This window comes from Nerophis ophidion, linkage group LG04 (assembly GCF_033978795.1).
Source record: "Nerophis ophidion isolate RoL-2023_Sa linkage group LG04, RoL_Noph_v1.0, whole genome shotgun sequence".
NCBI classification, from domain to species: Eukaryota; Metazoa; Chordata; class Actinopteri; order Syngnathiformes; family Syngnathidae; genus Nerophis; species Nerophis ophidion.
Genome location: NC_084614.1, coordinates 79,140,149 through 79,155,246, shown reverse-complemented (window position 1 = coordinate 79,155,246; position 15,098 = coordinate 79,140,149). Strand labels below are relative to the sequence as shown.

General features: G+C 39.9%; 1 protein-coding gene across 2 annotated transcripts in view; it reads left to right on the top strand.

Annotated features, from left to right (window-relative positions):
- LOC133551966 (calcium-binding protein 8-like) overlaps positions 1–15,098 on the top strand; it is an 89,294-nt gene that overhangs the window by 34,991 nt on the left and 39,205 nt on the right. For both annotated transcript variants that reach the window (XM_061899173.1, XM_061899174.1), the window contains exon 3: positions 9,869–10,012. In XM_061899173.1, coding sequence (XP_061755157.1) covers positions 9,869–10,012 — 144 coding nt within the window. The remainder of the gene's footprint in view (positions 1–9,868; positions 10,013–15,098) is intronic.

The window sequence follows — 15,098 nt, the reverse complement described above, 5'->3', positions numbered from 1 at the left end:
ATTATTTATCAATTCCTGAAGGGAAATTAAGATTTTCAGCACAATCCCATCCAAGATCAGACAGACATTACAGGGAGACAGAACAGGATCGCTGACGGGTCTAAGTCTAAATCTAAGCCTGTGCCCCTGTAGAGGGGGTCCAGACTGAGGCCTAGAGGTAAAAAAAACAAAAACTCATAGCCATAGCACACATGAGCATGTGTTTGGGAGGGACAAATCAACGGACATTAAAGACATTAAAAGAGCAGAAATGATGCAACCAGCTATTTCTACATACAGCTACAAAAGTAAAAACATACACACTGTGGTGGCGTCTGCGGTGTTCCCCTCCATCATCTGCTCGGGGGGGCCAGAGACCGGAGCAGACCCAGCAAAGCAACCAAGACAGCCGACTCCACACTTGGCCGCCTGTTAAGAAAGATTACTTGAAAATATCTCATTCTCACAGTATTCAGTAACAAATGTGTGCGTGTCATTCAACTTCATTAAATGATTGTGCTTACAATTGCCACTCGGCTTCAACTTAACGACAGCATCACTCAATTCCAAACGGTTAGTAATACTTCCCATTGTGACTCATTTCACTTGACTCAAACCTTTTCCATCATTCCTGCTGATATCGTTATGGGACTGATATCCATCCATCTTCTTCCGCTTATCCAAATCCGGATCGCGGGGGCAGCAGCCTAAGCAGGGAAGCCCAGACTTCCTTCTCCCCAGCCACTTCGTCCAGCTCTTCCCCGGGGGGATCCCGAGGCGTTCCCAGCCCAGCCGGGAGACATAGTCTTCCCAACGTGTCCTGGGTCTACCCCGTGGCCTCATACCGGTCGGACGTGCCCTAATCACTAGGGATGTCCCGATACAACTTTTTCACTTCCGATACGATACCGATATTGTAGCCTTGAGTATTTGCCGATACCGATATCAATACGATACGATATAGGCACGAATCATACATATATTTATTCCTTATTTTGTTTTGTAGAATGTTAGAAAAGGCTTGATAAAGTAATGTTACTGTTACTGATTTTGTAGTGTTAAAACAGAAAACAATAGTCAGCAAGAGTAGGTATAGGAAAAACTGACCCATTTATTATCAACCAATTGGTTACATAAATTTTAACCTTCAACGTAAGAGTATTACCTCAACAAATCCAATAAAAACAAAATGTTATATTTAAAGTACAAAATAACCACTAATACCAACATAATTATACAATTGAAAAGAATAAATTAAAAATAAATTAGAAGACCCTGAAAAATAACCTAAATAAATCCAATAAAAAAAACAAAAAACGTTTTAAAGTGCAAACAATTCAAGTTCACTTCAGTTATTTTTTTACTGTCAGCATATGTTGGAAACAATTGTGGGCAGGGACAAAAACCACAAAAACAACACAATATTGTCCACTGTCCAACTGCTCTAAATTAAGAGTTCACAGCTCCAGTTTCACTGACTGACTATGCCCAAAACAATGTAGTAATTACTCTTAGTCTTCACTGAAGAATAGTGTAAACACAATAAACATATCACTCTAATAACAAGAGCATAAAACAAATAATAATCAGTCAGTGCTGACTACCCTTCCTACTCCTCCTCCTCCTTCTCCACTTTCTGCAGTCCGAGCATAATGTGGAGATTTTTTTTTTAGAAGATAAGCATTTCGGCATGCTGTGAGTTAAAATACTTCCACGCGTTGTTGTTGTTGTGATCACGTGGGCTGTGCATGCTGGATCAGAGACGCTCTTCTTCCGCGGCCGCCAATGCCATTAAGGGGCATTGCCGCCACCTACTGTGTTGGAGTGTGATCAAACCAGTCACCTATTATAGAAGTGCTGCAGCGGCAAATGGACAGCTTATATCGGAGCGCTTATATGGGAGTTTTTAGATTCAGTCCGATAAAATCCGATATTCACTTTTTTGGCTAATATCGGACCGATTTCCGATATCAATATCGGATCGGGACATCCCTACTAAACACCTCCCTAGGGAGGCGTTCGGGTGGCATCCTGACCAGATTCCCGAACCACCTCATCTGGCTCCTTATGTAGCTGAGGATCGGACCGGCAAGTGCCCTTCCTATGAGTGGTGAGCCCATTGGAGGGAAGACCCACGATCCCTCTTCGGGCTCCATGGGGACAGGCCCTCGTCATCGTGCCCCAACTCACCGAGGGGGGCCCCGGTGACGGAAATCTCAGTCTCGGTTTTTGCATTCCCATAGAAGTCTTCGAGCCGCTCCCTCACCCTAGAACAGGGGTCGGGAACTTTTTTGGCGGAGAGAGCCATGAAAACCAAATGTTTCAAAATGTATTTCCGTGAGAGCCATATAACATTTTTCAACACTGAATACAACTAAATTTGTGCATTTTTAAGTAGTACCAACATTTGTAGAGTATAATAAGTCTCTTATTCTTTTTAACAACATTGTTATTCTAAATACTTCTTACCATTAATGCGACATCTTGAACAGGTGCGGTAGAAAACGAATGGTTGGATTAAAATGCATGAGAATGTTTTATAATTTGAACGTTATTTTTGAAACTGTGATTACCAGCGGAATTATTCATTACTTATCGTGTTAAGCAATGTCAGCTAAGATTGATCTGAGAGCCAGATGCAGTCATCTGGCTCCAGAGCCATAGGTTTAAGCATTAGACACCTTTTTACCTGCACCCTGCCTCCCGCTGCTTCCCACATCTACAAAGCAATTAGCCACCGACTGGTATGGAAGAGTATTACACGGTTACTCGCCTTAGCTCGGTTAGGAGAGTGGCCATGCTAGCAACCTGAGGGTTCCAGGTTCGATTCCCGCTTCCGCCATCCTAGTCACTGGCGTTGTGTCCTTGGGCAAGGCACTTTACACACCTGCCCCCAGTGCCACCCACACTGCTTTAAATGTAACTTAGATATTGGGTGACACTTTGTAAAGCGCTTTGAGTCACTAGAGAAAAGCGCTACATAAATATAATTATCTGAGAGCCACATCTGGCTCTAGAGCCATAGGTTTAAGCATTAGACACCTTTTTACCTGCACCCTGCCTCCCGCTGCTTCCCACATCTACAAAGCAATTAGCCACCGACTGATATGGAAGAGTATTACACGGTTACTCGGCTTAGCTCGGTTAGGAGAGTGGCCGTGCTAGCAACCTGAGGGTTCCAGGTTCGATTCCCGCTTCCGCCATCCTAGTCACTGCCGTTGTGTCCTTGGGCAAGACACTTTACACACCTGCCCCCAGTGCCACCCACACTGCTTTAAACGTAACTTAGATATTGGGTGTCACTATGTAAAGCGCTTTGAGTCACTAGAGAAAAGCGCTACATAAATATAATTATCTGAGAGCCACATCTGGCTCTAGAGTCATAGGTTTAAGCATTAGACACCTTTTTACCTGCACCCTGCCTCCCGCTGCTTCCCACATCTACAAAGCAATTAGCTACCGACTGATATGGAAGAGTGTTACTCGGCTTAGCTCGGTTAGGAGAGTGGCCGTGCTAGCAACCTGAGGGTTCCAGGTTCGATTCCCACTTCCGCCATCCTAGTCACTGGCGTTGTGTCCTTGGGCAAGACACTTTACACACCTGCCCCCAGTGCCACCCACACTGCTTTAAATGTAACTTAGATATTGGGTTTCACTATGTAAAGCGCTTTGAGTCACTAGAGAAAAGCGCTACATAAATATAATTATCTGAGAGCCACATCTGGCTCTAGAGCCATAGGTTCCCTACCCCCTGCCCTAGAACCTGTTTGTCTTGGGAGACCCTACCAAGGGGCGTAGAAGCCCCCGGACAACATAGCTCCCCAGGATCATCGGGACACGCAAACTCCTCGACCACGATAAGGTGGATCACAGAGAGGAGGGATTGATATCCAAAACTGGACAATTCCGAGTGGTGTCAGAAGTGGAGACTATGTCTCTCAGGCTGGCCTGGGAACGCCTCGGGATCCCCCGGGAGGAGCAGGACGAAGTGGCTGGGGAAAGGGAAGTCTGGGCTTCCCTGCTTAGGCTGCTGCCCCCGCGACCCGACCTGGGATAAGCGGAAGAAGATGGATGGATGTTGGCAGAAGTGGAAAAAAGTTGACGATGTTGTGAGTCCCGACTTTGTAAGACAGCAGCGGCGCTCTGAAGACGCGCCGGGTGTTTTCCAGGCGGGGACGTCAGCTGACAGGACAAAGGCGCTCCTCGCCGACTGCTCTTCTTCTTCTTCCTCCTACTCCTCCTCCGCAGAGGAAGGAGCAGCGAGTCAGGACGGGAATGTTAATCCGGTCCGGGCCCCGACAGAGATAGACGTGAAGCTCATGTAAAATTCATTGTTCCACTCGGGAACACGGATTAGGATTATGTTCTGTCAAATGATTCTTTAAATGGTGCCTGTTGCTCCTCCTCGCAATGACTACAATGATGGATCCCTCTCTTCACTGCAGGGGTCTCCAAAATGTTCCATTTTCCGCCTTTTTTTTTTTTTTTTTCGGCCCTCAGCATTTGCTAATGGTTAGATATGTTATTAGTGAAGCGAACGCCATAATAACAACTCGAGATGTCCGATAATGGCTTTTTTGCCGACATTCCGATATTGTCCAACTCTTACTTAGCGATACCGATATATACAGTCGTGGAATCAACACATTATTATGCCTAATTTTTGTTGTGCTGCCCCGCTGGATGCATTAAACCAGGGGCGTCCAAAGTGCGGCCCGGGGGCCATTTGCGGCCCACGGGTAATTTTTTAACGGCCCTAAGCACATTCTAAAAATACGAATAAAAAAATAAAAAACAGAAAAAGTGGTATAAAAGAGTAAACAGGTGAAATGTGACAATAAAATGTTGTAATCCAGCACCCCCCGACTCCGCAGGAAATAAGCAGTAGAAAATGGATGGAGTCTACAATTTTGTGGTCCTTAATTGAGTGTTTTCAAGCATAAACTGGCTAAATCAATGATCCCCAACCACCGGGCCGCGGCTCGATTGGTACCGGGCCGCATAAGAATAAAAAAAAAAAATATATATATATATATTTTTTTTTTTTTTAATTAAATCAACATAAAAAAACACAAGATACACTTACAATTAGTGCACCAACCCAAAAACCTCCCCTTTTTCATGACAAAAATAAAATAAAAAAAGAATGAATGTGTTATTAGGGACGGCGTGGCGCAGTGGGAGAGTGGCCGTGCGCAACCCGAGGGTCCCTGGTTCAAATCCCACCTAGTACCAACCTCGTCACGTCTGTTGTGTCCTGAGCAAGACACTTCACCCTTGCTCCTGATGGGTCCTGGTTGGCGCCTTGCATGGCAGCTCCCTCCATCAGTGTGTGAATGGGTAAATGTGGAAGTAGTGTCAAAGCGCTTTGAGTACCTTGAAGGTAGAAAAGCGCTATACAAGTACAACCCATTTATTTATTTAATGTTTACTCTAATAACACAAAGCTGTCGTGCAGGCTGTTATTTTCTTTTAAAAAATAATAATTAATCAAAATCAATGTCACATTAAAGATTCCACTTTGAGATATTTTTTGGGGGGGAAAATGTTGCATATTTTGTGTTTGCCATATAAAAAACAGTTGTTTTGTTTTCTAAAGAAGCGCCTCATAAGAACAAACAAAACACATAAACAACAATGAAAGTTATAATTGACTGATGGATCGGAAATTGATCTCAAGACGATTGTGTTTAAAGTAAACAGTAAAAACAAAAAAGTTTTTTATTTTTAATGAGTAGGACCCTTTTGGATCCTCAATAGTGCGATTTTTTTTTTTTTTGTTATTGCTAAAAAAAAAAATAACAAATTGAAATCAATGGTGTTATGTGTTGACATTTTTAAGGCTCCAATTATTCTATAATCTCAAATATTCCACTTTAAAATTCTATTGGGGGAAACTATTGCATATTTTGTTTGTTTTCCATAACAAAACAGGGTTTTCTTTGACAAAAAGGGCATACAACTTAAATCTTTGAAAAGGTTATATTGACAGATAGACCTAATGTTGATCAACATATTTAAACCTGGAATAATAATAATACAAAATAATGACACATTTTAAATCCTTTGGGGTCCCTGGGATCAAACCTGAGTGGAGGCCTAAATGTATATTTTTACACATATATTGGTTTTTGAAATAAAGACATATCAAAATGGTCCCCGCTTGGTTTGATTTTTCAGTGTGCGGCCCTCAGTGGAAAAAGTTTGGACACCCCCTTCATTAAACAATGTAACAAGATTTTCCGAAATAAATCAACTCAAGTTATGGAAACACAAAATGCCAACATGGCACTGCCATATTTATTATTGAAGTCACAAAGTGCATTATTTTTTGGTAACATGCCTCAAAACAGCAGCTTGGAATTTGGGACATGCTCTCCCTGAGAGAGCATGAGGAGGTTGAGGTGAGTGGGGTTGGAGGGGTAGCACAAGGGGTGTATATCGTAGCGTCCCGGAAGAGTTAGTGCTGCAAGGGTTTCTGGGTATTTGTTCTGTTGTGTTACGGTGCGGATGGTCTGCTGAAATATGTTTGGTGTGGGTTCACAGTGTGGCGCATATTTGTAACAGTGTTAAAGTTGTTTATACGGCCACCCCTCAGTTTGACCTGTATGGCTGTTGACCAAGTATGCTTTGCATTCGCTTGTGTGTGTGAAAAGCCGTAGATATCATGGCAGTGCCTTTAAGGTTTATCGGCACTCTGTACTTCTCCCTACGTCCGTGTACCACTAACGTACAGCGGCATTTTAAAAAGTAAAAAATTTTACTTTTTGAAACCGATACCGATAATTTTAAAGCATTTATCGGCCGATAATATCAGCAGTCCGTTTTGTTTTTAAAGTGAACCTGTGTCAGAAGTGATAAGCATGTGTATAGATTACATTAAAATACACACTAATATATATATATATATATATATATATATATATATATATATATATATATATATATATATATAGATATATATCCTCCACGGAGGCTATTTCATCCCCATAAGCCTGTTTCGCAGGTTTCCCTGCTGTTCGGGGGATTTCAAAACTTGAGGAGACGAGCACTTAAAGTGCAACCATAGCATCAGCTAGCCAGGTCTAAAGTCAAACAAAAAGAGTCATCTTATGTAAAGCGAAAAAAACAGCCTCTCCCGCCCAGAAAGAAATGCAGCTGCTACTTCAAACTAGATAAGGAGCTGGCCAAAATAGCTCTGTGAGCAGAATTATGCTGTGTTTTACGTTGAAGTGGAGAGTGGCAATCGCTTCTGTTGTGAAACTTTCTGAACACGATAATTCATTAAGTTGAATGACGCGGACAAGTTTGTTAGTGGATACTGTGGTTCGATTCCCGCTTCCGCCATCCTAGTCACTGCCGTTGTGTCCTTGGGCAAGACACCTTACCCACCTGCTCCCTGGTGCCACCCACACTGGTTTAAATGTGACTTAGATATTGGGTATCACTATGTAAAGCGCTTTGAGTCACTAGAGAAAAGCGCTATATAAATATAATTCACTTCACTTCACTACTGTGAGAAAGAGATATTTTAAGTGTTCTTTCTTCATCTATAGTCATGTTTAAAGCAGATAGTATTTTCCCATGTGGTGTGTCTTCTCGTGATTTCCTCGCTTTTATCCTATGTCCGCTAGTAAACTCTTTGTTTTGTCGTAAAGGGCTCCTGTTTGTCGGCTCACAGAGCTGTTTTGGTCAGCTCCTTATCTGTTTTGAAGTAGCAGCTGCATTTCTTTCCGGGCGGAAGGGGCTTTTTTCGCTCGACATAAGATGACTTTTTGTTTGGATTTAGACCTCGCTTGCTGAGGCTATGGTTGCACTGGAAGGGCTGGTCTCCTGAAGCTTTAAAACCCCCTGAAGAGCAGGGAAACCTGCGAAACAGGGTCGTAGGGATGAAATAGCCTCCGTGTTTTTTCCTGACCTAACGTATATTCCGCTCTACCCCGGTACTGAGCACTGTATAACGGACAAACCACAGTAATCTCAACTATATATGTATGTATATATGTATGTACATACCCGTAACACTTGTATGTAGAGGTAACCCCATTGTTTCTTTCATGGGCTTAATGAGGCTTCCTGCGCACTTCCCTGCTGCACTCTCCTTGCGTTTTGAGACCGAAAGACTCTTCATAGCTGCACGTCGTCTCCTGTCTCTGCATCTTGGAGTCACAACTACCGGGTGGCACCGTGACACATGCTTCTTCATCTTAGCGGCGGATGGTTGCCTGAAAGGCGGCGTGAAAAGATATGTGCAGATGAGCGAGGAGACGCAGACCGGGTTGCAGATTTCGCTTGCAAATACGGTGTGACGAGACGTCGGATCAAACCAGGGTCGTTTGCATATATTGCAGTGCTGAATTCTCTTATCGCAGCACAAGTTTAAAATAGCATCTGAAAGCAAAACAGGATTTTGAGGCAGCCAATGTTACTAGACTTTGACAACAGGCAACGCTGGTGGCATATTAGCAGCAAACGTACCAGACATAAGTAAAGCAACACTTTCTGTTTTTTTCTTTTTTAGATTTATAATAAATTGTTTTTTATGTGTATGTATATATATATATATATACATACATTTTTACATATATTTAAAACAAGTTTCAAAGAACAATGCTTTTTTTATACATGAAAAAGAAACACTTGTCTTTTTTTGTCTTCTATAAATATATAATTGATTAAAAAAGCAACCTTTTTCTTATATGTATGTATGTATGTATATATATATATATATATATATATATATATACATATACATACATACATACACACACACACACACATGCATTTTTACATATATTTAAAAAAAAATTTAAAGAACAATGCTTTTCTTTTTTTATACTGTATATGAAAAGCAACACTTGTCTTTTTTGTCTTCTATAAATATATAATTGATTAAAAGAACTACATTTTTCTTATATATATATATATATAGAACAATGCTTTTCTTTTTTTGTATATGAAAAAGCAACACTTGTCTTTTTTGTCTTCTATAAATATATAAATGGTTAAAAAAAAGCTACTTTTTTGTTATATGTATACATATATATAATATTATATTATATATATATTATGTTATATATATATAGAAGCAAGTCTTTATATGTGTTTGTTTTTTTAATACAAAAAAATTTAAAAAGCAAAGTTTTTCTTTTTCTTTTCTTATATATTAGAAAATTGTTAAAAAAGCTAAGCTCTTCTTTCTTTCTTATATATATATATATATATATATATATTAAAAAAAAAGTTTAAAAACACTTTTTTCTTTTATATATATATATATATACATATATATATATATCTATATAAATGTTTAAAAAAGCAACACTTTTCTTTATGTGTATGTATATATATATATATATATATATATATACACACACACACATATATATATTTGTCCTTATTTATATTTATTTTATTTTAAATAGCAAGACTTTTTAATTTATCAAACTATCCATATCGCACTTTTTATGCACGGACAAGTTGCAACACATAAAAAAAGAAGAAAACACACACACTGAGCTCTTTTTTTCAGAAACTATGATTAATCGTGATTAATCCAAATTCAAAAGTGTGATTAATCTGAATTAAAGATATAAATTTGACAGCACAAAAATTGTATTTACTATATGCGACCCTCGGTGAAAAAGGTTTGGCCCCTTGTCTTTGTGCGACCTTTCTTCCCGCCTCAGCACAGAATGATTGACAGCTCCATCAGTGTGGGAAAAGCAGCAGATGGTTGGAGGGAACAGACTTTATCCGTGCGTCCATCTTTGTCACCGTGCAACAAACAAAACGACTGCGAGCATTTCTCTTTCTGGTCACCTGTGTGTTTATGACATTATTATGTGGGTTTATGACATTATTATATGTGTGTGTGTGTGTGTGGCAGAAATCCGCGAGGCGTTCCGTGTTTTGGACCGTGACGGCAATGGCTTCATCTCCAAGCAGGAGCTGGGAATGGCCATGCGCTCGCTGGGTTACATGCCCAGTGAGGTGGAGCTGGCCATCATCATGCAGAGGCTGGACATGGACGGTGAGGCTGCAGACTCACACACACACACACACACACACATTCTTGTGTTTTCCGAATAATGCCTACCTCTTTAGGACCAGCCTTTCTAGATATATAAAGATACGTATTTACAACATTAATAATATATACATACTATGCAAATATAAGAAAGCTTGTGAAAAATGAGTTGGAATTTCAAAAGAAAAAGGTCACCATTTCACAAGAAAAACTTTGAATTTTGGCAGTATTATAACAAAAGTCGTAATTTTACTCAACGCAAGTCAAAATTTCACGAGAAAAACTGAACATTTGTGCAATATTATGATAAAAGTTGGAATTTTACTCAAAAACAGTCGCAATTTTAGAAGCAAAAGCTTAAAATCTTGACAATTTTATGAAAAGAGTCGTGATTTTACTCGACAAAAGTCATAATTTTATAAGGGAACTGTAAAATGTTGGCAATTTTGTAATAATAATCGTAATTTTACTTGAAAGTCACAATTCTACTTGAAAAATGTCACTATTTTATAAGAACAACCCAAAAAATTGGCAATATTGTGATAAAAGTTTGAATTTTTATATGACAAATGGCATCATTTTGCATTAAAAAGTAATAATTTTACATAAAAAAAGTCATTATTTTACGAGAAAATATTGCGATATTACAGAAACAGAAAGAATATGAGAAATTTTTCCCAATTTTATAAGAAAAAAGTCAACATATTGTGAGGAAAAGACTGCTTTTAGTTAATTTATTTTTTTTGTTTGTAATTGTTTTTTTATCTTCATTATTTACTTCGATTTATTACAGTATGTCTGTCTTAACATATATATTTTTTATTTTGTATTAATCTTAGCCAAAAGGGGGCGCATTTAATTTTTTTACACACACTTGTTATTTCATATATTGACCAGAGGGGGAGCACTTTTAAAAGCGACACACAGTCAATTTGAAAAATCCCTCCTTTTTGGGACCGCCCTTATTTTGATAGATTTCACCACCAGGGGTGCAAATGAGACATTCTCTATTAGATGCAATGGTTTTCCATATTGGGACCATGATTTATGTCCAGAATTGTTCACACCTCCTCATATGGAAGCTACTTTTCCTTGTTTATGTCTCAAGAAGGGTAGACTCACATACATTCTTGTATTTTTTAGCTTCTTGAGGCCTCCAAAACATGCCTACCTCTTGAGGATCACCCTCTTTAGATATATAAAGATTTGTATTTACAACATTAATAATACATACATACTATGCAAATATAAAGAAGCTTCTTGATGTCTCAAGAAGGGTAGAAATACAAGAACACAAACACACACACACACACACGTTCTTGTGTTTTCCGAATAATGCCTACCTCTTTAGGACCAGCCTTTCTAGATATATAAAGATTCGTATTTACAACATTAATAATGTTTACATACTATGCAAATAAAAAAAAGCTAGTTGTGAAAAATGAGTTGGAATTTCAAAAGAAAAAGGTCACCATTTCACAAGAAAAACTTTGAATTTTGGCAGTATTATAACAAAAGTCGTAATTTTACTCAACGCAAGTCAAAAGTTCACGAGAAAAACTGAACATTTGTGCAATATTATGATAAAAGTTGGAATTTTACTCAAAAACAGTCGCAATTTTAGAAGCAAAAGCTTAAAATCTTGACAATTTTATGAAAAGAGTCGTAATTTTACTCGACAAAAGTCATAATTTTATAAGGAAACCGTAAAATGTTGGCAATTTTGTAATAATAATCGGAATTTTACTTGAAAGTCACAATTCTACTTGAAAAATGTCACTATTTTATAAGAACAACAAAAACATTGGCAATATTGTGATAAAAGTTTGAATTTTTATATGACAAATGTCATCATTTTGCATTAAAAATTAATAATTTTACATAAAAAAGTCATTATTTTACGAGAAAATATTCCGATATTACAGAAACAGAAAGAATATGAGAAATTGTTCCCAATTTTATAAGAAATTGTGAGGAGAAAAAGACTGCTTTTAGTTAATTTTTTTTTTGTTTGTAATTGTTTTTTTATCTTCATTATTTACTTCAATTTATTACGGTATGTCTCTATTAACATACATATATGTATATATATATATATTTTTTTTTACACACACTTGTCATATGTTGGCTTGAGGGGGAGCATTTCAAATTTTTACACACACTTGTTATTTCATATATTGACCAGAGGGGGAGCACTTTTAAAAGCGACACACAGTCAATTAGAAAAATCCCTCCTTTTTGGGACCACCCTCATTTTGACAGATTTCACCACCAGGGGTGCAAATGAGACATTCTCTATTAGATGCAATGGTTTTCCGTATTGGGACCATGATTTATGTCCAGAATTGTTCACACCTCCTCATATGGAAGCTACTTTTCCTTGTTTTTTGTCTCAAGAAGGGTAGACTCACATACATTCTTGTATTTCTTAGCTTCTTGAGACCTCCAAAACATGCCTACCTCTTTAGGACCACCCTTTCTAGATATATAAATATCTGTATTCACAACATGAATAATATATACAAACTATGCAAATATAAAAAGGCTTGTTGATAGCTCAAGAAGGGTAGAAATACAAGAACACAAACACACACGAGGCACCAACAACATTGTGGCATGTGGACGTTTGTCAGCAGCGAGACGCCATCGGCTCCTTCAACCGTTGCTCTGCTTATAAATCCACTCGACCGTGCGACTATTTCTGTCTGCTGGGCTCTTAGCTTTAAGCGCGAACTATGGTCATACTTGCCAACCTTGAGACCTCCAAATTTGGGACATATATACATATATATATATATATATATATATCCATCCATCCATCCATCTTCTTCCGATTATCCGAGGTCGGGTCGCGGGGGCAACAGCCTAAGCAGGGAAACCCAGACTTCCCTCTCCCCAGCCACTTCGTCTAGCTCTTCCCGGGGGATCCCGAGGCGTTCCCAGGCCAGCCGGGAGACATAGTCTTCCCAACGTGTCCTGGGTCTTCCCCGTGGCCTCCTACCGGTTGGACGTGCCCTAAACACCTCCCTAGGCAGGCGTTCGGGTGGCATCCTGACCAGATGCCCGAACCACCTCATCTGGCTCCTCTCGATGTGAAGGAGCAGCGGCTTTACTTTGAGTTCCTCCCGGATGGCAGAGCTTCTCATCCTATCTCTAAGGGAGAGACCCAAACTCATTTCGGCCGCTTGTACCCGTGATCTTATCCTTTCCGGTCATGACCCAAAGCTCATGACCATAGGTGAGGATGGGAACGTAGATCGACCGGTAAATTGAGAGCTTTGCCTTCCGGCTCAGCTCCTTCTTCACCACAACGGATCGGTACAACGTCCGCATTACTAAAGACGCCGCACCGATCCGCCTGTCGATCCCACGATCCACTCTTCCCCCACTCGTGAACAAGACTCCTAGGTATTTGAACTCCTACACTTGGGGCAGGGTCTCCTCCCCAACCCGGAGATGGCATTCCACCCTTTTCCGGGCGAGAACCATGGACTCGGACTTGGAGGTGCTGATTCTAATCCCGGTCGCTTCACACTCGGCTGCGAACCGATCCAGTGAGAGCTTATACCAAAAAGTTCTATTTTGGTTTCATCTGACCACATGACATTCTCCCAATCCTCTGCTGTATCATCCATGTATCCATTTTGGTATCAACTCAACTCGTCGTGTTTGGAGGAAGAAGATGACTGAGTTGCATCGCAAGAACACCATACCTACTGTGAAGCATGGGGGTGGAAACATCATGCTTTGAGGCTGTTTTTCTGGACGATTGATCCGTGTTAAGGAAAGAATGAATGGGGCCATGTATCGTGAGATTTTGAGCCAAAACCTCCTTCCATCAGTGAGAGCTTTGAATGGTTGACCAAATACTTATTTTCCACCATAATTTACAAATAAATTCTTTAAAATTCCTGGATTTTTGTTCCACATTCTGTCTCTCACAGTTGAAGTGTACCTATGAGGAAAATTACAGACCTCTGTCATCATTTTGAGTGGGAAAACTTGCACAATCGCTGGCTGACTAAATACTTTTTTGCCCCACTGTATGTTCGTTGTTATATTTATGTATTTGTTTAGTTTTTTCGTGTGTACGCACACATAAACACACATACAGTATGAAATGAGATCGATGTGGTATGGTAAGAACAGGATAGAAACTGCTGTGGAACTAGTTACAATCCAATATGCCGGGAAACTACAACATTAACACTTTAGTGCAAATAAGTACCGTTGCACTTGTTTTTTCTAATGTATTTATTCTGTAAAGGAATGAGTTACATTTTTAGTGATATTAGGAAGTGCAATGTCAGCACTATTTTTTCCCCCGGCACTTGTTTTAATTAATAAATACAGCGTTTTAAAAGCATTTATGCTCCACTTCAAGTTCTAACACTGATGACATCTATTAAACAGACAAGAAGCAAGGAGCCATGCAGAGACAGAGTTCAATTAAGCTCATGAGGAGAACGCATGGAGCTGAACTCTTAGTCTTTGGTTAAAGGGACTTGAAAGTGTTACGGCCAGAACAGGACTCTGAACACAGATGCAGGATTTTAAGAAAATATATTTATTTGGATCAATCAATGTTTATTTATATAGCCCCAAATCACAAATGTCTCAAAGGACTGCACAAATCATTACGACTACAACATCCTCGGAAGAACCCACAAAAGGGCAAGGAAAACTCACACCCAGTGGGCAGGGAGAATTCACATCCAGTGGGACGCCAGTGACAATGCTGACTATGAGAAACCTTGGAGAGGACCTCAGATGTGGGCAACCCCCCCTCTCTAGGGGACCGAAAGCAATGGATGTGGAGCGGGTCTAACATGATACTGTGAAAGTTCAATCCATAGTGGCTCCAACACAGCCGCGAGAGTTCAGTTCAAGCGGATCCAAGACAGCAGCGAGAGTCCCGTCCACAGGAAACCATCTCAAGCGGATCAGCAGCGTAGAGACGTCCCCAACCGATACAGGCGAGCGGTCCATCCTGGGTCTCGACTCTGGACAGCCAGTACTTCATCCATGGTCATCGGACCGGACCCCCTCCACAAGGGAGGAGGGGACATAGGAGAAAGAAAAGAAGCGG